Genomic DNA, 26,436 nt, shown 5'->3' with positions numbered 1-26,436 from the left:
GAAGATCATGGTTGCAACCTGCACTTGGTAAAGATTATATACAGCTAGAGATCTCCATTAGCAGTGCAGAGTTGAATGCATACCAGGCAGTTTTCTGTGCCAATTGGCAGGTAAATCAAGGTAGAAAACCAAATCTAGAAGTCAACCAAACAATTGGTAGTATTTTTTAAGTGCTTACTCTGGCCTAAGCACTTGTTCCATGGAGCTAGTAAGCATGATCTCTGACCTTAAGGAGTTTAGAATTTAGCAGGGGAGACAGATGATAAAATAAGTCCAGGTAGAAGGAAGCCACAAAGTATAATAATTAATAATAACAAGGATGGTATTTGCTAAGTGCTTACTATGTAACAAGCACTGTTCTGAGCACTGGGGTAGATAAAAGTTAATCAGATTGGACATAGTCCCTGTCCCACAAGGGGCTCACACTCTTATCCCCATTTTACAGATGTGGTAACTGAGGCAGAGAGAACTGAAGTAAGTGCCTTGCCCAGCAAGCTCAGCAAATCCTTAAAAGCAACATGGCTTAGTGGATAGAGCATACGCCTGGGAGTCAGAAGGACCTTGGTTCTAATCCTAGCACTGCCACTTGCCAGCTGTCACTTCACTTTTCTGGGCCTCAGTTTCCTCATCATTAAATGGGAATTCAGTACCAGTTCTGCCACTTAAACTGTGAACTCCATGTGGAACAGGGACTGTGTCCAACCTGATTATCTTATATCTATTCCAACAATGAATACAAGGCTTGGCAGGCAGTAAGCACTGAACAAATTCTGCAGTTATTATTAGTCAAGGTGAGATAGGACAGGTGCTTAGGACAGGGTGACAGTTTGGATGGAGGGGAGGAAGCGGGTTCTGGGGACGGTGGAAGAAGGATCCAACAGGATTTGATGACTGATTGAACTTGGTGGTTGAAAAAGAGAAATGAATCAAGGATACAGCTTGTTGTGGGCAGGGAATGACACTGTTTACTGTTGTATTGTACTTTCCCAAGCGCTTAGTAAGTGCTCTGCACACAGTAAGCACTCAATAAATACGATTGAATGAATGAATGAATAAGGCCAAGGTTACAGGGACCCTGGGGCGTGTTTGAAAATGAGCAATTGAAGTTGGCAGGGAGATTAGAAGAGTGAGTACAAGTGTTTATATAAGGTGTAAAAAGGGTTGGGGTCAGAGGTGCAGGGGGAGGGGAGACGGACAAAAAGTGTTTGCCAGAATCGGACCACCAAAGATCTACAGAGCAGGTGTAATGTCTGAATTTCTTTATGGCTGTGCAACTTGGCTTTCCGCAGATTCCACATCTAATTTCTAAAGCAGTTCCACCAATACCACTTATGCACAATACTTCACATCACTATAAGTTTGGGTCACAAATGATAAAGTCCTGGAATGCAGACAATCCACAACCATCAAAACAATATTCCTCACATGTTGGCTCCCACATTCTTTAGATGGCATGTATGGAGAATGGACAACCTCAGGGTCCCCTACTCTGATGTGCTGAAATAGAGACACTGTAAAGAAGGAGGAGAGAAGAATGATTTTTTTTAAGAAAAGCTTCAACTGATGTGACTTGGCTTTGGATAGTTAGGATGAAGCAGGATAAGACAGAGCATGCAGAAATGGGGATACTTTCTAAAAATAGAGACTTTGGGAAGAATACACAACATAGAGGGAGAAGTGAAAATCACATCAGTGTGTAAGAGGGTTTTCAGGCATATATGTTGGGCTTATCGGCCACATTCACACACATTGTGTATGTTTGTGTGTATGTGTCTGAAATTACTTTCTGTCTTAGCAGCCCTCAGGGTCCTGGTGTTATTGCCATGTTATATGATTTGGGAGTGAAGAAAGTAGCAATTGAGAACTAGAGCAAAATACCCAACAATTCCTTGACAGAAAGACCTGGGGCCTAGTGGAAAGAGTACAGACCTGGGAGTCTTAGGGCCTGTGTTCTAATCCTAGCTCTGCCACATGTCTGCTGTCTGACCTTGGGCAAGTCATGTAATTTCTCTATGCCTCAATTACCTTATCTGTAAAAATGGGGATTAAATCCTACTCCCTCCTATTTAGACTGTGAGCTCCATTTGGGACAGGGACAGTGTCTAACCTGATTAACTTGTGTCTACCCCAGCACTTAGAACAGTGGTTGGTACCAAGTAAGTGCTTAATTGTTGTTATTATTACTATTATTGTCTTTAGTCCCAGTGTAGTACAGTTAACAGATCTCACTTGAAAGTGCATAGTGTGGCTCAGAGCGAAAAGTTTTGCTGCTGACAAAAGCCAGCTACACTGATGACTTTTGGAATAATCAGATCCACCCTGCCTCTATCACATGTGTTGCCGCAGCCCAAAATTTCCCTTCTGGAACTACAGCAGGGGTTTTGATCACCTCAGAGCACTGTACTGGGAGCTTACTATGTGCAAAGCACTATATTAGATAGGTTCTTGGGAGTGTACAAAAAAATTTAAAGTTTTGGCCCCTATCCTCGAGGAGTAACCTTGTAATCAAGGTCCTTCTGACTCCCAGCCCTGTGCTCTATCCACTAAGCCATGCTGCTTCTCTGTACAAAGCATTGTCTTAATACAGTGCTTGGCACATAAGTAAGTGCTTAACAAATACCATTTTAAAAAAAGCAGATGCCTCTGGTTGCCCTCCCAACTTGGAGCTATGAGGGAGGTCACGAAGCTCTGCAGATCATTCTGACTACTTGAGGCGAAGGGACATTTTAACTGAAAACCTTCCCTCCTCAGGACAGAACACATAGCTGGATTGAGATGTTTCCAAGGTGTAATGCACTTAGATGCTGCCATGCACATCTGTTTCTATGCCAAACACTGTTTTGCCTTCCTAAAGGCCAAGCCGAACTTGTGAGGATTAAGTCCTCTGATGAATCGCCCCAAAAGTCCACTGTCCATTCAAATATCCCTGCCCATTTGTTTTCATTCCAAGAACACATTGTTTGTCCATTGCCCCGCCAAAGATAGTCAGAACATGTTGATTTGCTGACATGTATATAAGAACTGAATATAAAAATGTTGCACATTTTTATAACTTTGGCTGCTAGATATTTACTGCTTTCCATATGTACCAAAAGTAGAAAAATGAATAGAAGATGTCTTTCTAAAACTTGTAGCTGTCAACAGTATTAAATTGTGCGTTAAATTTGCATCCTAATTAAAGATGTTTGCAGGTTATTCTGCCAAAAACAATAAACCTTTTATGTGGAATTTCCCCATGATAGAAGTGGCATGTGGGGTTTGGAAACTCTCAGATATTGCATAATTTTTATATATTCAGTCTATCTGGCTACATATCCCTTTTGCCAATTTACTACAAAGAGGGCAAGCCCAACATATTTTATCTTCCACAAATGTAAAAGCCATGGACATTGTCTTTTAGAACAATCAATCGCATTTATCGAGCCCTTTCTGTGTGCTGAGCACTGTGCTAAACTCTTGGGTAATTACAGTATAACAGAGTTGGGGGGCGTGTTTCGTGACCACAATGAGCTTACAGTCTAGAGATCAAATGAGTTGGTGTTTTGTTACTGTTAATAGGGGTATACATTTCATTAGCAGCGTGGCTCAGTGGAAAGAGCCCGGGCTTTGGAGTCAGAGGTCATGGGTTCCAATCCCAGCTGTGCCAATTGTCAGCTGTGTGACTTTGGGCAAGTCACTTAACTTCTCTGGGCCTCAGTTACCTCATCTGTAAAATGGGGATGAAGACTGTGAGCCCCCCAGGGGACAACCTGATCATCTTGCAACCACCCCAGTGCTTAGAACAGTGTTTTGCACATAGTAAGCACTTAAAAGTGCCATTATTATTATTATTATTATTGTTATAGCAGTCTGGTGTGATCTCTGGACATATTTTTATTTAAACTAAAAAGAGAAGTTGGGCTGGGTGTAGTGCCTGTTGAAGAAAACATCCTCCCCTCAAGCTCACTGAAGGCAGGGAATGTGTCTGTTATTATATTGTACTCTCCCAAAAGCTTAGTTCAATGCTCTGCATACAGTGAGCACTCCATAAACATATTTGACTGACTGATTGACTCAGGTCTGTAATATCAGGGGCAATTGCTGCTTGAGTCCAAGTACTGAGTTAGACTCGCCCCCACCTCCGCTCTGGCCCTGACCCTGACCTTGTCTGTTTATATTCAGAAAAGAAGGCTCTCCCTGGAAAGAAATGACCATTTGTTAGCCTTGAACGGTTGTTTATTATCATTAGTCTGACAAATCGTCCCATAAAGATAAAGGTAAAAGCTAAAGCACTACAGTTTCAATAGTGACAGCTACTTCCTAGGGATGAAAGTGATTGCTACTGGAAGCTGGAGAAAATTGCCTATAAAATTCAGGCAGCAACACCATTGTCTGAACTGTACCCTACTTCTGTCTGATGGAAAAAGGGACTATGTATCTGTCTGTGCACTGCAGGAAAAAAACACAACCCTTTCATGCCTGAATCCCTAACAGATGGAAATGAGAAGGATTCCCCAGAGGTGCAACCCAATCTTGGCTATTCCTCAACATATTGAGGCATTTTCACTAGTTTTGAAGGATTAACCTTGAGGATACCTAGGCCAAAAATTGCTATTCATAAGAGAGAAGCTGGGGTGGGGGAGGCATTAATAATCCTTGCATCTTTTGAGTGGGGAGCTACATGTAGAAAGAGGAGACTTTGGAAGCCAGATCCTCACAGGAAACCAATTGGGTTACCTGATGATGCCCACTTGATTACCTTAATACTACATTTCCAGGTTTTTGTGGCAAAGGCAGTGCTGAATTTGTGCCAGAGTTTGGGGCTTGGCCCTGGCTCCCAGTGGAATTAGCAGTTCACAGCTCTGGCACCCAGTGGAATTAGCCCTTTATAGACCTGGCACCTCTTTCTCTGTAAAATGAACATGGGACAAAGATCTGTTCAGTCTCCATAAGTATTGCCTCAATGGGGTGAAAAGCCTTTGCTTTCACTGCATGATGATCAGGCTCACCCTCTATCTCTCTCTCTCTTTCTCTCGCACACACACCACATCCCCAACAAGCCCACAGCACATATGTATATATCTGTAATTTATTTATTTATGTATATTAATATCTGTCTCCCCCTCTAGACTGTGAGCTCACCGTGGACAGGGAATGTGTCTATTGTAGTGTATTCTCCCAAGTGCTTAGTGCAATGCTTTGCACACAGTAAGTGCTCAGTAAATATGATTGGATGAATGAAACGAATGAATGAAGGCTTCCAATTAGGGCTAAGAAAAACCCAAATTGGATTTTCCTAGCCCTTTTCTTTTTGAAACCTACCTTCCAGCTTCACCCCTTAAAGCCCCATCCTTTTGCTCTCAACCTCACAATAAATTATTGGCCCCTCTGATGCGCCCCCATCTTCACTCCTAGTCACTCTTGGGATTTTTTCAGATCCCGATATGTTACCTTTCGTTCTAGGCAGTGCCTTGACAGGATTCTTGCACACTGACACAGAACTGTCCTATCATTTATAATCCACACTTTTCAAAGTTCCAGGCCACACAAAATCCCTTTGCAAATAGGGCAGACAGTGCCAGAGTGTCATCTCCCTGCCCTCCCCCCGCCCCCGCCAAAAAAATGTGTATATGTTCTTCTTCAGAAATGAAATGATTCTGTGTTTGGCTGTCCCAGAACAGGTCTGTCCTCATAAATCTTTTGTGATTAAAGCTACTTTGGTGAAATCATTCAAACCATCTTATATTGAAAACACTGAAAAGCAAAGATAGTCCCCCAACTCCCCCAAGATTTTTCATGCATTTTTTCTGAATGGCTCCATTTTGATGTGGAGTTTTGAAAAGAGCTTTGATTTAATTCCCAAACCCAGAGTTCTGCCAGAACGGAATCATGGGAATACTCCGCATTCCATCAAATATTCTTATCAATTACCCATCTCATTTCAGAGTTGGTGACCTTCTGAGGAGGGAGGGACTGGCGTTTTCCTCAGATTATCTAACAAGAAGAGAAAACAAACATTGAAACAGACTCTTCTAATAGATGTCTACAATGTTTTTTTCAGTTTCTCCCTTTAATGCAGGTTATGTTTTTTTAATTAAAACATTGTTGCAGTTGATTGGATTATTTGTTGAAAAATGCTTGATTCTTTTGAAACAGAGGAATACTTTTTCAGAATGTGTGAACCAAAGAAACAAAGGAAAGTCAAGTGTGAGTTAGTTTATGCTGAAAGGTAAGCACTAAGAACTGAACACAGTATCACTAGTAGATTTGTATCTGTGGAAACTGATGATATTTAAAATCCCTCATTAGCAAGCTTTTGTGTACCAGGAGAAGGGCTCATAATTCCTCTCTGGCTGCATAGTTGCTTATCAATATGTATGGTTTAAAAAGTAGCTGTCTCTGTCTTGGTCTAGGCTTCCTCTAGACTATAACCTCATTGTGGGCAGGAAAGGATTCTACCAACTCTGTTGTATTGTACTCTCCCATGCACTTAGTAAGTGATCTGCACACAGTAAACACTCAATAAATACCATTGATCGAGTGATTAATTGGTCATCACAAGTGCAGACTGGCTGAGAGGTGGTTCCCATGCAACAATTGGCTGGATGGGCAGAGCCACAGGAAGGAGTGAGGATAGGGATAATAATAATTGTAATAATAATAGCATTTATTAAGCACTTTCTATGTGCAAAGCACTGTTCTAAGTGCTGGGGAGGTTACAAAGTGATCAGGTTGTCCCACGGGGGGCTCACAGTCTCAATCCCCATTTTACAGATGAGGTAACTGAGGCCCAGAGAAGTTAAGTGACTTGCCCAAGGTCACACAGCTGACAGCTGGCGGAGCCGGGATTTGAACCCATGACCTCTGACTCCAAAGCCCATGCTCTTTCCACTGAGCCATGCTGCTTCTCTATAGAGGATATAGAGGCAGACACATGGCTAGAGGCAAGCACTGTGGCTCAGAGGAAAGAGCACGGGCTTGGGAGTCAGAGGATGTGGGTTCTAATCCCAGCTCCGCCACTTGTCTGTTATGTGACCTTGGGCAAGCCACTTAACTTCTCTGTGCCTCAGTTACCTCATCTGTAAAATGGGGATTAAGACTGTGAGCCCTACCTGATTACTTTGTATTTACCCCGGCACTTAGAAGAGTGCTTGGCACATAGTAAGTGCTTAACAAATACCATAATTATGATTATCAAGGTCAGGGACTGGGGTGCAGAGGCTAGAACAGAAAGATCAGCAAGATGGGGACAAGGGAAGAGCTATGGGCAGGGATCGAGACAGGGGCAGGGGTAGAGACATGGGCAAGGGCAGAAACAGGGCCAGGGCAGAGAAATGGGCAAAGATAAGAACTCTGACAGGGACTAGGACAGAAGCAAGTATAAAGACAAGGATAAGGAAGAAGAAGAGCAGTGAAGAGGAGGAAAGACTCACTGAAGCAGAATGCCTGCCTCAATCAGGAAGTGTTGCTCAGAGGAAAGAGCATGGGTTTTGGAATCAGAGGTCATGGGTTCTAATTCCAGCTCCACCACTTGTCAGCTGTGTGACTTTGGGCAAGTCATTTAACTTCTCTGTGCCTCAGTTCCCTCATCTGGAAAATGGGGATTAAGACTGTGAGCCCCATGTAGGACAACTTGATTACCTTGTATCCCCCCAGCGCTTAGAACAGTGCTTGGCACATAGTAAGCACTTAACAAATGCCATCATTATTATTATTATTGAACACTTCCTTTGTGCAGAGCACTGTACTAAGCACTTGGGAGATTACAATATAATGGAGTTGGTAGACACATTCCCTGGCCTTTGAACATGTTGATTTATTGGCAGTGTTCAGTAGAAGGAAGATAAAGTTTGGATGAGGAGAGATGCACTCGAAAGCAATAGCATAGATTGAGCATCTGTGCTCTGCTAGGCATTGCTCTAAGTGCATGGAGATTGTAGAAGTAGAAGATGCAATCCCTGTCCTCAAGAAACTGGCAATCTAACAATAATAAAATAATAATATTTGTGGTATTTGCTAAGCGCTTACTGTGTGCCAGGCACTGTACTAAGCACCGGGGTAGATACTAAAGGGAAATGAATTGAACTAAAAGTTAACTAACAGTTGAAAGTAAAATAGCAGATGTAAATAATGATGATGGAGTCTCTCATGGAGAATGACAAATGAGTCTCGATCCTTATATCTCATGACCGAGCACATACATGAAGGAATTGAAATGGAGCTAGTGGATTCTCCTTCCTCACTAGTTCTGTCCCCTTGGGGCATGGAGTGCAGTGAACAAGAAGACTGGCAGAGGGACAACATATTGTGACGTGCAGTAAATGATTCTTTTTTAAGTTCAGGATGATTTTTTTTTAAGTTCAGGATCCTTTTTTATGGTATTTTTTAAGCACTTACTATGTGTCAAACCCTGTTCTAAGCGCTGGGATAGATACAGGTTAATCAGGTCAGACACGGTCACTGTCCCTCTTGGGACTCACAGTCTAGGCAATTGGCAGATCCAGGATTAGAATTTAGGTCCTCCAACTCCCAGGCTCGGGCTCTTTCCACTAGGCCTTGCTGCTTCCCTAGCATGATGCCAGTGCCATGCCATGGTGTCAGGATCTGGGAAGCAGTTGCCTTGGTAGTTGCTGCAGTCTTTCCTACCTATGCCGACCAACTATTTTTCAAATTCCTGCCAGGTCCATCCACTTCACGGAATACTTTAAGCCATTCTTTGGTCAGAAATCTTCAACATTGATGGCATAGCCCTAACAAGCAGAACAGGGACTAGAAGCCAGGTTTCCTGATTTCTCAGAGCTGCACTCTTTTCACTGGACCAAGTGCAAGGCACAAGTGAAAAAATAAAGGCAAATAATATAAGCAGATAAATACACAAGTGTCTGAGGTAGCTGGTGGTTTGAGAAGTGGGATAGTTAGTCACAGAATGCCTTCTGGAAGAGGTGACTTTTTAGGAGGACTGAATACTTTTTAAGTCATGTGAACCATTTTAGTACATTATTCTTTTGCTCGTTTTTAGCTTGGATATGACTTTTGAAAGATCATTTAGAAATTGCTTTGTCCTGTTTAGCTCTGAAAAATAGTTATAATATCCTGCATCTCCTTAATACATAAAGCAAGTGTTATCAAATCATCTAAAGTATCCATCCGAGGAAAGGAGGAAGCAGTTGTAGATGAGTAAACTGAGTCGCAGTGAAAATCCTGAGAGAGGTTGAGTGACCCTATTTATTTTACATGGTGGCTTTTATCACCTGTCACCATTGATTTTATTTGGAATTTAAGAAAGAGACATCCCAGTCTCAATAAATGTGCTTGATCAGAAACTACTTTCCCAGACATTTAAAGGGGCATTTACCCCTGGCTTTAAAGTCCCCTGGTTTGTTTACTTTTCATGGTCAAGTTCAAACTCCTAAGAGGATGTTGCCGTTTCTTTCGGAAAGTTTTCCTTTTTTCTGAATTGGTCAGTATTGCATCAATTTCTAGTTTTTAATAAAGCAGATCCAATTCTGAGTTTACATGCCTTCTGACCCTTCTCTTTCAAGCCCCCAACTTCCACCTGATTGTGTAATGAGAGCTGACACGGAACCAGTACTGAGAACTAGCCACTCTGGGTTGTTAAGGGAAGAGTTGCTCTTTGCCTGAGGCCTTTGAAACAAAATTCTTAATAGCCACAGCCCATGTGAACCTCTTTCAATGAGCATTTTAGAGATAAAGTTACTCTAAGGATACTAAGCTCAAGGAATTCTAGAGTGAGAAATGGCCACCACATTAGGGTTGCTCTACTTTATTAATAAGTGTCAGGGCAGGGAGGGTTTGGAAGTGTTTAGGTTCCAAATGGGATAGGGGAAAGTAGATGACTTAGCCCCCTGGCAGTGAAATAATTTAGCACTTACATAGAATGGGAATTCAGGTTCAGCCCCTTGGGGAGAAATTAGGTTATTGAGCTGGGAGAGAGAACCTGGCTTTCCTCCCTTTCTCCATCCTCCCCCACAAGTCTTCTAACTTCCTTGATTCTCCTTTTCTGGCATATCTTCGAGGGAAACATCTTCTAGGGGATGCCAGGCCTTAATCATAAAGGGCTGGGAAGAAGGCTGGGATTTGAGCTATTTATTAAGTTCAGAGCCAGCTAGCCAAAATTCAGTGGGGCATAGAGATTCCATCCCAAGGAAGGTAAGAGGGAAATCACATGGCCCTTTGCTGTAGATATTCTATCTCTGACTGCTAGCTACTCTGGAGACTTTTGCATTAAATTACCAGTGCTGCCTTTAGCTGTTGGCTATAGACTTTGGATAATGTGGTTAAATTAGTAATGATTCTGTGGTTAAATAATTTGTTCTCTCTTCCCTGTTAACTCTTCTAGATCCTGCGATCACTTTTTGCTGTCCTTCCCTGTTGATGAACTCTCTTTAGACTGTAACTGAGTCCAGAGCTTCTTAGGACATGTGTTCTTAAATGTTTCTTGGGATACTGCAGTGTTCTGTTAAGGAAACCTATAAAACTCCCTGGTGGAGAGACGGCAAATATTGCCATTCTACTGTAGGCTCGAACACAATAGAGTATTTGTTGAAGGAAGAGGGCAGTATGTTTAATATGTGTTCTTTTGGGGAGGAAACCCTCCTATTGTTTTCAGCTCTGGTCAGCCCTTTTTTATGGTATTTGTTAAGTGTTTACTGTACCTCAAGCACTTTTCTAAGCATTTGGGTAGATGCAGGTGAATTAGGTTGGACACAGTCTCTTCCCTTCATGGGGCTCACTGAGGCGCAGAGAAATTAAGTGACTTGCCCAAGGTCACACAGACCTCTGACTCCCAGATCTGTGCTCTTTCCACTAGGCCATATTGCTTTTCTGGAATAGTGTGTCCCATTCTGATCACCCAACCTAGAAGGGAAATGAAAATCTTGAGAGGGGGTGGTTAAATGAGAGCCGTGAAAAGAGTCAAAGGGCTGGAGAAGCATTCCTGTGAAAAGTAATGTGGTCTAGAACATGGGGCCTGGGAATCAGAAGGACCTAGTTCTAGTCCCAGCTCTCCCACTTGTCTGCTATGTGACCTTGGGCAAGTCACTTAACTTCTCTGTGCCTCAATCCCCTCATCTGTAGAATTGTGATTAAGACTGTGAGCCTCATGTGGGACTGAGTCCAACCTAATTAGCTTGTATCTACCCCAGCGCTTAGTATAGTGCCTCGCACATAGTGATTAACAAACACCACAAAAAAAGAGATTGGGTTAGAGGAACTGTGTTATACACTCCAGTAAAGCAAAGGAGGAAGAACGATTGAGGAGTGGTTTTCCAATGGGCCCACCAAGAGTTAGTACACCAAGAACAATGTCCGTGCTCCACTTTTCACCGAGAGTAGAACAAAGAGCAATTATATTTCAACTGCAACATGCTAGGGGTCAATTAGCTGTGAGATTCTGAGTAAGGAACACAAACAGAAGAATGAATTAATAAGGGAGATTTTTAAGAACAGAATGGTTCTTCTCTATCATGGAGGGCTGTTTTAGTTACCACATTTCCTGGAGGGTCTCTGAGTCTACGAAAGGATTCTGTAGCCTCTTAATTATCCAGTAGGAAACAGAATTTGAGTGCTGCCCTGAAAGGTCACATTTACCTGCTGGGTCACCTTGGGCAAGTCACTTCATTTCTCTGTGCCTCAGTTTCCTCATCTACAAAATGGGGATTCAATACCTGTTTTCCCTCCTACTTAGACTGTGAGCCCCATGTGGGACCTGATTATCTTGTATCTACCCTGATGCTTAGTACAGTGCTTGGCAGATACTACAATTATTGTTATTATTATTAATTATTATTATTTTTAAAACATAAAGCCTTCTGCCACTCCACACCCATGAAGTAATAATAATAATAATAATGGTATTTGTTGAACACTTACTATATGCCAGAGACTGTCCTGAGCAGCAGGGTAGATAACATTAAAGCAGATTGCACACAGCCCCTGTCCCACATGGAGCTCAAAGGCTAAGGGGGAAAGGAGAACAAGTTTTTAATCCCCATTTTCCAGATGTGGAAACAGACACAGAGAAGTTAAATGACTTGCCCAACATCGGAGGTTGTAATATACTTCCTAGAGAATCTAGAAGCAGCATGGCTCAGTGAAAAGAGCACGGGCTTTGGAGTCAGAGGTGATGGGTTCAAATCCCAACTCTGCCAATTGCCAGCTGTGTGACTTTGGGCAAGTCACTTAAACTTCCCTGGGCCTCAGGTACCTTATCTGTAAAATGGGGATTAAGACTGTGAGCCCCCCGTGGGACAACTTGATCATCTTGTAACCTCTCCAGCGCTTAGAATAGTGCTTTGCACATAGTAAGTGCTTAATAAATGCTATCATTATTATTATTATTATTATCCAGAACTATCCCCAGAGATTCCTGAGCAGGGCCAATGGGACAGCAGTTAACACGAGAGACTTCTAGAGTTTGGGTAAGAGGAGCATTTGACTGCTGACAGAACCAAGCCACTTGCCTCTGGGCACCTGGGAGGGACAGGCGGATATGTGGATGAAGTTTGTGAGGATCCAGTTTCTGACAGCCGAGAGGGGCACAGAACATTTCTCCCTGAGGGGAGGGGCTTGATTTTCAAAGAAAACAACCCCACCACCTCTCTCCCTTCCTTTAGACCCTGTGGTTGCTCAGGTCTGCTTTTCTTTGTGGTCTACTCTCCCCATTTGCTTTTATTGGTGGGAAAGGACCCCAAGCATTTCCTCTTGCCCAGAGCCGTAGGTGATTGGGGGAAGCTTTGCTAAGCTTCATTTTCCTGGCTCCACCACATGCATGTCAAAGCAAGTCACTGAAACTCCTTATGCTTTAGGGTACTTCTTTATTTATAAAATGGAGATGGTAATCATGACCTTCTTACAGGAGTATTGTGAGGCGCTGTGAGGATATTAAGTGCAGAACTCCTGGTGAGACTCAGAGTAAAGCTTCTCCAGCCATACCAACATAAGCACCTTCGACATTGAGGGCTCAAAGTGGGGCTTCCCACATGCTGTGTTCCGGGGAGTTCCTAGGCTCCTGGTCCTTTGTGGACATCCATCTGGATGACTGATACCTCCTGCATGCAGTGGACTAGAGCTTGGGGGACGGACAGAAGGAATAAAGGATGCAATCCCCTTCCCTCAAGGGGCTGGCTAATCCAGGATCTGTGGCCCCTGAGATATCAAGTGCCCCGTTCTTGGAGGGCTCAGCCATCCAGAGCCGATACCCCTGTAGCTTCAGCTCACCCCCCCAGGCCTATATTTCAGGTGCCAAAATGGAATTAATCAATCAATAGTATTTATTGTGTGCAGACCACTGTAAAAATAAGAATAATAACAACTGTGGTATTTGTTAAGTGCTTACTATGTGCCAGGCACTGTACTAAGTGCTGAGGTGGGTAAGTGACAGGATCAGTTATCAGGACCATTTCAGGCCTACAGGCCTACATTTCAGGTGCCAAAATTGAATTAATAGTATTTATTGTGTGCAGACCACTGTAATAATAAGAATAATAACAACTGTGGTATTTGTTAAGTGTTTACTATGTACCAGGCACTGCACTAAGTGCTGGGGTGGATACAAGCAAATCTGGTTGGGCACAGTCCCTGTTCCATGTGGGTCTCACAGTCCTAATTCCCATTTTACAGATGAGGTCACTGAGGTAAGAGAAGTGAAGTGATTTACCCAAGGTCAAACAGCAGACAAGTGGCAGAGCCAGGATTAGAACACAGTTTCTTCTTACTCGCAGGTCTGTGCTCTATCCACTAGGCCATGTTGCTGTGCAAAGCGCTTGAGAAAGTACATTACAGTACAGTTGGGAAACACCATCCCTGACCACAAGAAGCCTTCCTTTACAGCGTAAAGGAAGGTTCCATCCACGTCTTGAGAGGAGTTAAGACCAAAGGGAAGGGCTAGAGATAGCCTCTCATTCGAAGGCAGAAAACAAGAAGTCACTGTACCTCTCAAGAGACTTAAAAAGCATGGTAGGGAGCTGGCTCCAGTGTCACATCCAACAGCTCAAACAGCTCTCTTGGACATGCCGCATCACAAAGAAAGCCCTGGGTACCCGGTGGAAAAGATTGTGGAGATAGACAAACCATCCGGTGAAATTTTGATCCTCTCTGTTTCCTGAACATTAAAACAGTCTTGGTTCTGCCAATGTGACAGCCAGCTGGCAGGCAGCCTCCAGCACTGAGGGCTGATATGAGTTGATATGTCACATGCTTTGATCTGAAACCACGTGTTAAAAAGGCTGTGGATATAAAGAGAGGTCCAGCTCACTATTTAAGTCTCCTTGACTGATCGCATCAGGCCTTGGCCTGGAGGCAGAATGCTTGAGTGACATACCATCACCCTGTGTCCCCAATCAATCAATCTTATTTATTGAGCACTTACTGTGTGCAGTGCACTGTACTAAGCGCTAGGGAGAGTACAACACAACAATAAAACAGACACATTCCCTGCCCACAACGAGCTTACAGTCTAGAACAGGCTGAACCACGATTAGGTTACCATCCCAGGACCGCAACCAACAGCGACTCTATTTCACTGCCCAGGATGGTCCTGGGATTAATCTGAGCAGAGAAGTCAGAGAACTACAACTCCCCTGCTGAATAGAGTAATATTTGGGCTCACTCTGTAATTTCCAACTCTGTCCAGTTTCCCAATCAGGGTCTCAAACTTTCCATCCAAGTAATGAGAAGATAATACTTGTTCCTCAAAGGCAACTGAAAACCCCAGCTTCGCCATTCGCATGTGGTGTGACTTTGGTCAAATCACTTAACTTCACTTAACTGCTTCAGTTACCTCACTTATAAAATGGGGATTGAATACCTATTCTCCATCCCTCTTAGCCTCCTAGCCCATTTGGAACAGGGACTGTGTCTGACCTCATGAGCATGTATCTCCCCCAGTGCTTAGTATGGTGCCTGGCACATTGTAAGCACTTAACAAATGCCACCATTATTAAATGAAGACATTATGTGCTTACAGGCATTTCGCTCACTCTTTCCCTAACAGCAATTTGCCTGAATCAGAAAGCGACTGAGAGTATATGAGTATGTGAGAGTATATCTGTGGCTGCTTTGAGCTCCTTGGGAGAAAATACGACAAGACTGCAAAGTAGTAGTATAAAGGCATATTTCTCTCCTTGTAAAAAAAAGGAAATTATTTAAACACATTTCACTCGTTCTGCAATCACTGCATTGTTTTCCCGTTGAAACACCCTGTTGGTTTTAAAATCCCTTTAAACCTACAAGGCACCTGTATGGCCCAGGTCCAAGAGGTATTACAGAACCCTTGGCTTTTTTTATATCTCTGCCTCATAGGAGTTCAGTGGAGACAACCCTGTTGATTGCCCTTGGTTTAATTGCAAATTTCAGAGCTTCTAGACGTTATCCTCCTCCGTTTGTGCTGGAAATATGCAAAGCTCAAACCTGTTTAAAAAAAAAATGGAGGTAGAAAGCAGGTTTTTTTCCTTACAGTTTTTTCAGCTGAATAGCATAGTGTCATGCCACAGTCCTGAATTGTTTCCTTGTTGATTAGCTCTATGTAAAGAGTATTCTGAAGCATTGCCTGAAAGGGGGGTAGGTAAGCAGCATGGGGTGTGTAATGAGAAAAGATTGTTACCCTGCCGGCATGTTATGCGAGAACTGAGGCTTACGATGTTATAATAACTGCCCAACAAATTCATTATAACACTGCTTAATGTGCACTCCACCGGGCACAAAAATAGGCTCAGGGTTTGTCTGAAGGAAAGTGACTCTCAAATATGGCCCAATTAAGCACTTTGATGTCAGAACGCCTTAACGGGGGGGGGGGGGGGGGGGGGGGGGGAGAGAAGCAAAGAAGCAAGGCAAATCAAACCAACTGACGGGACCTAAATTCAAGAAAGGGAAGAACTGTTTTCTAACTTTGAGTTTCCAACGTTGTTTTCTGTTCATTCTTTATTTTCCAATGAAAGAGGAATAGAATTGAAGAACAATGTGTGGTAAATTCTTCAACCAATTAGCGCAGTGACTTACTCCTGTTTGTAATGCATAGAATGTCACAGGCTGCTTTGCAGACGCCCCAAGTTGGTTTGCTAATAACAGGAAGCTAGCACTTCTCAGTACAGTGGATCAGCTACACGTGAAAATAAATGCAAAAAACCTGGAGGGGAATAGCAGCAGACTGAGATTAGCCTTTATTTAATTTAACATTCGGGGGTCCAACACACAAATGAGCATTTTAGTAGGCTTCATGGTGGAAGTTGCTGTCATTTGTAAAATATTCTGGCCAATTAGCTAATAGTGTGCTTGGATTTCTCCTGTTTTGATACAGTAATACTAAGTACATTGTGAAGCCCAATTATACAAATCATCCCCATATGCCATACCAGTCTTTCTTTATGAACTGTGTTTATAAATCCTGTGTGAGGAAATGTGTACTTCAGCAATTTAGACCATGTGTAAAAACATAGCCAATGGGATTGTCAAGAGCACAAGTTCCAGCATAGGAAATACTAATGTAGCCCTCTGAAATAACATGAGTTGTCGTGTTGTGCAGGTTTTCTGTTGAAATGCATACTCCTTTATGAGATGTAAAACCTATCTAAGGGCTTCTGTCACACCGGTCGCTTTTATTGTCTTCTTTTCTTTTAGGATCCAACTTTAGAGTTTTTGAGAAAATTTGGGATTGGGCTCACCTCGGGCACAATAGCCTCAATCATTAACATCCCCTTCGATGTTGCCAAGAGTAGAATTCAAGGGCCGCAGCCTGTTCCTGGAGACATCAAGTACAGAACGTGTTTTCAAACAATGGCAACAGTCTACCAGGAGGAAGGGTAATGCATTCTCATGCTAATAAGTGTACTGGCCCTGGTTTTACCAAGGCACCACTGAAACAGTATTTTGCTTTCATTTTGATGCGGGCCATAAAGTCTTCCTCCCATGTACCTGGCTCTGAGGAACTCCTTGTAGCCTGTGAGAAATAAAGCGGCAGAGAAAACTCCAACAGGGATTTTCTGTGCCTTGTAAAATTATTTTTACACTGTCATAATCTGTGCTCCCAACCATATAGCGAATTAACATTTAGAACTCCTGCTAGACAGTAACCTCCTACTTGAGAAAGTACATAGTTTTCAGTGATACACTTATAGGTGTAGAAAAGCTCATTATTTATGATGTTGATTTGAGATTTGGGCAAAATGTTTTCTACTGAGCTCCTGGCTGCTGGGGTAAATGAATCTGGGGGAGTATTTCGGCAATTATTTTCCCGAAAGTCGTTCTCATTTTCTGTGTCACAAGACAACAAATAGCAGTTTATTTCCCACTAAATTATGTTTTATTTCTTATGTGAGGTTTGAATTGTAGCTTTTTAAATTCAATTACAGAAGTCGTTTTGTCCATGCAACACAGCTGCCTTGAAAGTAAGACCTGTCTTGAAAGTAAAAACCATCTCACTGATTAAAGTCAAGTTTCTGATTGGATAGGCTCACAGCAGAGCTTTGGTAATGGAGCGTTGATTAACTCTTTCTCCTCATCCAGCCGACAACCTAATGCTAATCCAGATACCGTCTGTTTTTGAATATGTGTAATTTCAAATAATTACTTATAAATGCCAGGCCAGCATTTCAGCACAGCTGAGGTACAATCCCATCTTGTTCTTTCCTTTTTGATTTAAGGTTTTTTGCTTTGTACAAAGGATTGGTGCCCAAGATTATGAGACTTGGACCAGGTAATGATGACTTCATTATATCCTTCTTCACTGTTTTTCTAGCATCTTTTTTGGGTTGGTTTTTTTTTTATCAGCAGAACAATTAAAAATGAATGACATCAGGAAACAGGATAAAGGGGTCTCTGAGTCTTTAAGATACTGATGACTTCCATCGCAAAAGTTTTCAACCTATTCACCATCCTCCTCCCTCCCCCATCTCCTCTCTCCCCTAATTACAATGGAAGGAATTGTCTTTGTCCTTGGCTTTGCCCAAGACTCTATATAGATCAAGTTCCAGCTATGTCAATAGAACCTCTCTTGAGAGACAAACCAAATTGGGAACTTCATACCACCAACGATAGGCTTTCATAGGAGAGTGGGAGAACCATCAGCAGGGAAAAAGCTGGTATGGAATGTGGCTTTTCTTACCAGGAAAGTCTTGTCTATCAATTCCATTGTGTACTGCACTTTCCCAAGTGCTTAGGACAGTGCTGTACACACAGTAAGCGCTCAATAAATATGATTGTTTGATTGACTACCTCCAGAACCCCTTCTTTCTTCCATCTCACCACCACCACCACTGTAATAACAATAATAATTATGGTATTTGTTAAGCGCTGACAAATGTAGCAGGCACTGTACTAAACACTGGGGTGGATACAAGCAAATCAGGATGGACACAGTCCCTGTCCCACATGGGACTCACAGTTTTAATCCCCATTTTACAGATGAGGTAACTGGGGCACAGAGAAGTGAAATGACTTGCCCAAGGTCACAGAGCAGACTTGTGGCAGAGCCAGGATTAGAGCACCTGACCTTCTGACTCTGACATTGTGGGCAGGGAATGTGTCTGTTTATTGTTATAGTGTATTCTCCCAAACACTTAGTACAGTGCTCTGCCCAAAGTAAGCCCTCAATAAGTACTGTTGAATGACTTTCAGGACAAGAAGGGAAGAACGGGGGGCTAAAGAAGGGAGCAAAGGGAAATCGCCCTACAGCCTGGCATCCCCGCTACCAAATGATCTCCCCAGTCCTTGGAAGAGAGGCAGACCTAGGAAGATGACGTGCCACCTTCGCATATCTATCCCACATGTGCACATCCTCATCATCAGTATTTATTTGGGGTCTACTCTGTGCAGAGCACTCTCCTGAACGCCTCCTGTGTGCAGAGCTCTATACTTGGAAGCATATAGTAAAAGTGGGAGGTACAGTCCATGCCCTCAAGGATCCATCTTCCTCGTTGATTTTTGTCTCCATCAGGAATGATTACATGAGGGCCCTTGGCTCTGGGCCTGACCTCTAGATCAAGAACACAAAAAACAGCTGCTGTCACCCCTAGGGAAAGTGAGCTGCTGAGGTGTAAACAGACTCAGGAATATTACTGCTACAGGCCCAAATAGCCTGTGGCAATTAGCCCTTATAACCAGGCTTGTAAATAAGTTAGCAAAAAAAACAACCTATCCCTGTAGGTAAATGTTTTTGCCTTCTCTAAGGAGATGACCAGGTACAAAGATGAATTAAATTAGCTTGCTTTCCCTCTCATGCTCTATCTTGCTACAATAACACTGATTTGGAACCCTAAGTCCTCTGATCTGAAATTTTAACCCTACCCAGCTGGGTGAAGTAGCTATCCTGTGCTGAGAAATTCTGAGATCAGTGTGTGGGTTTGCATCTTCATTCATTCAATCATATTTATTGAGCGCTTATTGGGTGCAAAGCACTGTACTCTCAAGGAACATCCCCTACCTTCTACCCCCTCATCCATCATGCCTTCCAGAGCAAGCTGGGGATTGTTTTTAATGGTATTTGTTAAGCGTCTACTACATGCCAGGTACTCTACTAAGCACTGGGGTAGATACAAGCTAATCAGGTTGGGCACAGTCCATGTCCTTTTCATAGTCTTAATCCTCATTTTAGGGATGAGGTAACTGAGGCCCAGAGAAATGAAATGACTTGTCCGAGGCCACAGATCAAACTGGCAGAGCCGGAATTAGAACCCCTGTCCTCTGACTCCCAAGCCCATGTGCTTTCCACTAGGCTGTGCTGCTTCTCAGCATATTAAAAGTATAAATCTTGTTTCAATCTTTTCACTCATTCGTTCAATCATATTTATTGAGTGCCTCCTGTGTGCAGAGTACTGTACTAAGCACTTGGAAAGTACAATTCAGCAATAAAAAGAGACAATCCCTGCCCACACTGGGCTTACAGTCTAGAAGGGGAAAGACAGACATCAAAACAAGTAAACAGGCATCAATATAAATAAATGGAATTATAGATATATGCATATGTTCATGAGTGCTGTGGGGCGGGGGGGACAGCAAAGGGAGCGAGTCAAGGTGATGCGGAAGGAAGGGGGAACTGAGGAAAAGGGGGGCTTAGTCTGGGAAGGCCTCTTGGAAGAGGTGAGCCTTCAGTAGGGCTTTGAAGGGGGGGGAAGAGTGATTGGCAAATTTGAGGAGGGAGGGTGTTCCAGGCCAGAGGTAGGATGTGGGACACGGGAGATCGAGGCACAGTAAGAAAGTTAACTCCAGAGGAGTGGAGTGTGTGGGTTGGGATGTAGAAGGAGAGAAGGGAAGTGAGGTAAGAAGGGGAAAGATGATGGAGAGCTTTGAAGCCAATAGTGAGGAGTTTTTGTTTTGAAACAGAGCGGTCTTGCAGAGAATCCCCAGTCCATGGACTAGACCAGTAGTAGTTAATGATCGGCCACTAGGAAAGCATTTTGCTTTATTTTAGCATCTGGGTCATTCATTCCCTGATATCTGGTGGGAGGGAGGACTCATGAGAAGTCTGCCCAGGTGGTCAATTCTTTATACTTTACTGCAAGGCAGTCAAACCTCAATGTTTTCCTTTTCCCAGCTCTTGTAGCCCAACTGTTACAGCTAGAATTAGGGAAACACACAAGATTGAGCCCTTAACTACCTTTCCCATAAAGCAATGGGTCACAAGAGTGAAACTTAAGTCTGATAAAGGCAGGGACTGTTCAGTAACTTCCCAGAACCTCGAACAAACCCTTAGGTAATCTGCCCCAAGTTTGCTAAAATCTTGTTAATATCTGATTGGATTTCAAAACGTTTTACGTGAAGAAGATTGTTAACTCACCCACTAGATTGTAAGCTCCTTGGGGGCGGGGATCATATCTATCAACTGTCTTTCACACTCCCGAGCACTAGCACAGTGCTCTGAGCGTGGTAAGCACTCAATAAATACCATTGATTAATGAGATAGACTTAATTCCAGTTTGGCATCCCTACTGAGAGGAGCTGTTCTCAACTTCCTGTCCTGCCAGAGTTAATGTAAGGTCACTGGGTCCTTTTAACCCATCCGACAGATAGAAGACCCAGAAACTTCATAGGCAAATTAATGAGCACAAGCTATGGAAGGTAAAGGGTTGAGAGAAGTGGAGGGAGAGCAGTAAGTAAGAAGACGGCAACAGGTTTTGAATGTTCATTTCTGCTTTTTTATAGCATTTATTAAGCGCTTACTATGTGCAAAGCACTGTTCTAAGCTGTGGAGAGGTTACATGGTGATCAGGTTGTTCCACGGGGGGCTCACAGTTTTAATCCCCATTTTACAGATGAGGTAACTGAGGCACAGAGAAGTTAAGTGACTTGACCAAAGTCACACAGCTGGCAGTTGGCGGAGCCAGGATTTGAACCCATGACCTCTGACTCCAAAGCCCGAGCTCTTTCCACTGAGCCACGCTGCTTCTAGACAGTGACTGAGAAACAGCATCCCAAATTATCTCTGACATTTCTCGGGTACTCGTTCCACCTCCTCCCCATCATAGCATTTATGTAAAGGTACTTTAAACTCCATTGCTTCCCCTTATTATAATAATAATAATAATAATAATGATAATTGTGGTATTTATTAAGCGCCTTATATGTGCCAGGCACTGTACTGAAGTGCTGAAGTGAACTCAAGTAAATCAGGCTGGATGCAGTCCCTGTCCCGCATGAGGCTCACAGTCTTAGTCCCCATTTTACAGATGGGATAACTGAGGCACAGAGAAGTGAAGTGACTTGCCCAAAGCCTCACAGCAGACAAGTGGCAAAGCTTGGATTAGAACCCATGACTTCCCCTGCTCTTTCCACTGCACCATGCTGCCCCTAATTTATTTTAATGTCCGTCTCCCCTGCTATACTGTAAGCTCCTTGAAGCCAGGGTTCATGTCCACTGCCTTTATTCTACTCTCCCAAGCACTCCCCAGCTCCTAGCTGCAAAGAGTAAGCACTCAATAAATATTACTGATGTATTGGCTGGGATGTATTGGCCAGGAAGCAGCACAGCCTAGTGGAAAAAGCACAGGCCTGGAAGTTGGAGGACCTGGATTCTAATCCGGTTCTTGCCACTTGGGCAGGTCACAATTTCTCTTTGCCTCATCGGTCCTTGTCTGTAAATTGGGGATGAAATACCTGTCTTTCCCCCTACTGAGACTGTGAGCCCCACGTGGGACCTGGTTAATTCATATCTACCCCAGCACTTGAAACACTAAGTGCACTTAAATGCACTTAAATGCTTAGTGAGCATTTAACTAATACCATAACTATTATTATTATTATTATTATTATTATTATTATTATTATTATGGCATTCTTCACAACAGCATGGCTATTAGCCTAGGTCTGTCCTCCCAGGATGCCCTCCCATGCCCATGATGAAAGAGCATTTTGTTCCTTGAAGTGTGGGGTTAACCAGACTGATAAGCCACCTAATTTTGCTTGTTCCTTGCCTGCAGTATTTGCAAATTGTAAAGAGAAAAGGAGAGGGAGAAATAATTACATTTTGCTAACCTTCTGAAGTGGATTGATTTGAATTTACAAAGGGTAGGAATTCACTGCTGCAGTTCCAAGGGATCTGGTCAGAAAGTCTGTTCATGGGTTAAAAATGAAAATTATGGGCAGATAATTATCTTAGGTTTATGGTTACACAAACATGTGCAGCCTCTAGCTTTTTAAAGATTTGTGGCAGTGTGTACAGAGAAACTGAGATCTGAATCTGATTCTCATTTTTTCCCCTCAAAAGTTAATGTTAGCCCTCTCTTGACTAGACTGTGCTTAAACTTTAAATCCAAATTTTAATAGCCTGACATTCTAGCATCATTCACTAAGCAAAAGGAGTACCGGTGAACTCCTGTGTATTCTATTACTGCATCGGAGGAAAATCCTTAAAGGAATTCATTACTATTAAAATATAAATTTCCCTCTCAAGAGCCATATGTTCAACCAGGCTTCAAACTCTATCTGCTTGCATTTACAAGTTTTCTGTTGACATGGGGGCAAGCATGTTCACCCGAGTCACTCACAGAAGGAACTTATTGCAAGTGCACAATCAATGACTAATCCCCTCCCCTCCTCACCCCCACCTCAAAAAAAAAATAGTCTGAGCCCTCCCCAGTAGATTTCATGGCAAGCCATTAGTTTTGATTTGTTGGTTTAAAAAAAACAAAGCTCCTTTCCTTAATGCTGCAGTGTAAATCTAGAGAATGTTCATTTATTTTTCAAATTACACTCAAAGCAGGCATCATGTTCCCTTTGTTCTGTTTTGTAAAATAAAATTAGGACAGTCTTCTGTGTTCTACTTGGCTTCCAGGAAACAAATAAGATCATTCTTTTTATGGATTGAAAAAGATAAATTGCAAAGAACTGCATTTGAACAGCCTGAAGATCTGTTTGCTTAAAATCTGCATGTTCTCACACGATAAAACAAGTCTCTATTTACTTTTTCAAAATTAAGTGTTCCAAAAATCGGAGGAGAAATTATTAAAACTATAAAAGCCATAGGAAAAAAATGCAACCAAAGACTGAGACAGTCTTGCTTTGCTTGAAGGATTTTTGTAAAAGAGCTTTTGCACCTCAAATGTATTAGTGCTTGTGAATGGATCATTAAGAAACCGTGAAGTCCTGATGCAGGGGAGCGGTTGTCTGCCTGGACAGATGTGGTAATCAATTCTTGTCTCTTGTAGGTGGAGCAGTGATGCTTTTGGTGTATGAATATACCTATCTGTGGCTTCAGGAAAACTGGTGATTCATGATAGGGCCTATAAGATCATTTGCACCGTGAAATAATGGTCATCTACAATGAAGCATGATTAAATGAAAAGAACGCAATAAAACAGTAGATTAGGCAGAAAACAGAAATGTTGCTCAGTGTTTAGGTTGCACTGAAATAAATCTCTGAATGAATTCATACATTTTAAAGTTATAATTTTGACAGTATCATAGGAACTGTGGGGACAAACAGAAATTTTGTAGAATTTTTCAATTGTGCTAACAGAAACATTAATATAGTAATCACTTGCATTTCCCAGAGATGGCTTCAACAAATTCTATTCAGTGACTTGCTGACAGACATTACACTTAATTTTCAGTTTAGTAGAAGATCTTTCAGTGAAAATCAGGTCACAGAAAATAATAAATCTAAAACTAGACTTTAGGAAAATACCAAATTTTTTGTCCCATTTTAACAAAATACTCCCAGAAGGACTAAAGGAAAAGCATATTTTTAAAAGCTTACTAATGTTTTAAATACAGTAAACATTTAAAAGCTGCATGAAAATAGCCATATTTCCTCCAGCCTTAATTTTTAAAATACCACAGTGACAATACTTTTCTAAGGTTCCATATATATTTCAACCTTAAGTTTTCTAAGTGGTCTTTATATGGCACCAGGCTGTAAATTGAAATTTAATGATTTATATAAGTGTTCAGATTCATAATCGTATTTCACACACTAGATTTTTTCTCCTGATATCTGTAACACTTTGAAACCATTTTGTGAACCGGTGATCTTTATGTGAACCCTATTGCCTAATGAAATCAGAGGTCTTTCTTTTTCAACTGGAAAGTGCGAACTTTTCTTACAATAAATTAAATTTCATTATGCATCTATATTCAGACATTTTTGTTGGCTATTTTCCCCACTAGATTATGAATGGGAACTATTCCTTGGACACCCTGCTAGTTAGATTTACATCCAAACAGCTTTCACCAGTTTCTGCCCCTGTGACATTCTCATGAAGAATGTGAAAAGCAAAATTACATTTCCAGGTTATTGGTTTTAAATGACAGCTCAGGTGTTAAAATAAGCATTTTAAAGGGGGGGGAAGATTTAAAATAGAAATGCATTCTTCGCATTTCAAAAGATTCCTGTGCTAACTTGTACACCAAAAATATCTCTGGTCTAGGTACAACCACATCAGCTTCTACAACTACACTTTGAAATGATGCTACTTCAGTAGCTAAAGTCAACATAAAGATCTGTTCCATTTTTTAACTACCTTTTTTTAGAGAACTCCTATGCCCGAATGAGTCACTACAGTGAAAGAGGTTCAGCTAGTAACATTTTAAAAACGAAGATTGAAAGATAACATGGTCATTACTTTTTTATTAATTTAGAGCATTCAAAATATAAAAATAAAAGGCCTTTTACATACTTGTATATATACATACATAGCCTTGTGACATACATCCTTTCCAACAAGACTTTCAGCCCAATCTTTCAAGGAGAGAGTGATTCCAAACAGAAAACCTAACAATGCATAGAGAAGTGAGAATGTACTGCTTGAGAAACCAACCTTACCCTTCCTATGCAGGTAATACTTCCATTCACACGGGTGAAGATTCTGCCTGCAAAGAAGCTACAGAATTGGACTTTATAACTTCTCCATATAGACAATGTGGAAAAATATCTCTCAAGAGCATATTTACCAGTTTAAAAGCAACACTTTTACCCTCTGGGAATTTGAGAGGATGTGTCAACCACAAACAAAAAACATACACAAAGAGATCATCCTACTCCCCATCCTTTTATATTATAAAGTGACTTGATCTGGAAAGCAAGTTTTGGTTTAGTTGGAGTTTGTTTTCCAATTTATGATTTTCTGCAATAAAGAAAAGTTCTTGGGGAGGAAAAAAGCTGATGTAATATCAGGGTTTTTTTTTTAATTACACAAAATCCAGAACACTGTAAATGCAGATGAAAGAAATAAAATACTTGGTTATATTTCAGTACCAGAATAATTTGTTTTAGACCCAGTACTTTGTTGGAAACTGGGGGAAAAAAAGAAAAGTGTTTACAAGAAATAATTTTGTCCCCATGTCAGCTTTGCTGAAAAGTTGAAGAGGATCCCTGTTTGGTATGATTTAAAGTGTCCACAAACCATGGGATGAGGACTTTTGTTCCTTAGGTTTATAGTCTACTTTCTCTCCAGGCTTGGAACCCAGATGTCAATGGGAGTTTATAAGATCAAAGGAAATCTTTGGCCCTGAGAGTTCATCCGCTTCTTCTGCTTATTCGTCCGCTGAAGTCATTATCCTCTGTTTGTGGCACTGAAACTGGACCGCTTTGGAAATGAAACGTGGTTCAAACCTCTCCATGAGCTATTGGCTCATTGAAACAGGAGCTCCCTGGACATAATTTGTGCGTGGGAGTTTGCTTATTGTTTACGTGGTGGTGCTTTGAAAAACATAGCCAACTTAGCCATCTGAGTTTTAAATGAAGTCATGAAACTGATGTAGCAGGAACTGGAGTGACATTTTAAGCTGTGCATAGCACCAACAGAATCAGATCATTTTATGAATGTAATCCTTAACGTCCATCTCTAGTGACATGCCCTTTATATTATTGCACAAGAATTAGTACACAAAAAACACAATATATTAACATTCTATTTAAAAAATTCAAAATGTGTTGTGCCAATTAAAAAAAAGACAACAGCAATAGCAAATCCCCTTTCATGCTGTGTTTCCAAGCATGTAAATAACTTT

General features: G+C 41.9%; 1 protein-coding gene across 4 annotated transcripts in view; it reads left to right on the top strand.

Annotated features, from left to right (window-relative positions):
* The window catches only part of SLC25A21 (solute carrier family 25 member 21), a 376,374-nt gene extending 350,881 nt beyond the window's left edge, over positions 1 to 25,493 (top strand). For 3 of the 4 annotated variants that reach the window (XM_038756566.1, XM_038756564.1, XM_038756565.1), the window contains 3 exons: positions 16,615 to 16,796; positions 17,637 to 17,689; positions 23,634 to 25,493. In XM_038756566.1, the coding sequence (XP_038612494.1) occupies positions 16,615 to 16,796; positions 17,637 to 17,689; positions 23,634 to 23,695 (297 nt within the window). In that variant the 3' untranslated portion in view covers positions 23,696 to 25,493. The remainder of the gene's footprint in view (positions 1 to 16,614; positions 16,797 to 17,636; positions 17,690 to 23,633) is intronic. The other variant, XM_038756567.1, reaches the window with a different exon arrangement.
* The last annotated feature ends 943 nt before the right edge of the window (positions 25,494 to 26,436 follow it).

The sequence above is a fragment of the Tachyglossus aculeatus genome, chromosome 14 (genome assembly GCF_015852505.1).
Source record: "Tachyglossus aculeatus isolate mTacAcu1 chromosome 14, mTacAcu1.pri, whole genome shotgun sequence".
Taxonomy (NCBI): domain Eukaryota; kingdom Metazoa; phylum Chordata; class Mammalia; order Monotremata; family Tachyglossidae; genus Tachyglossus; species Tachyglossus aculeatus.
The sequence above is the reverse complement of the archived record's forward strand: the minus strand, read 5'-3'. Positions and strand labels throughout refer to the sequence as shown.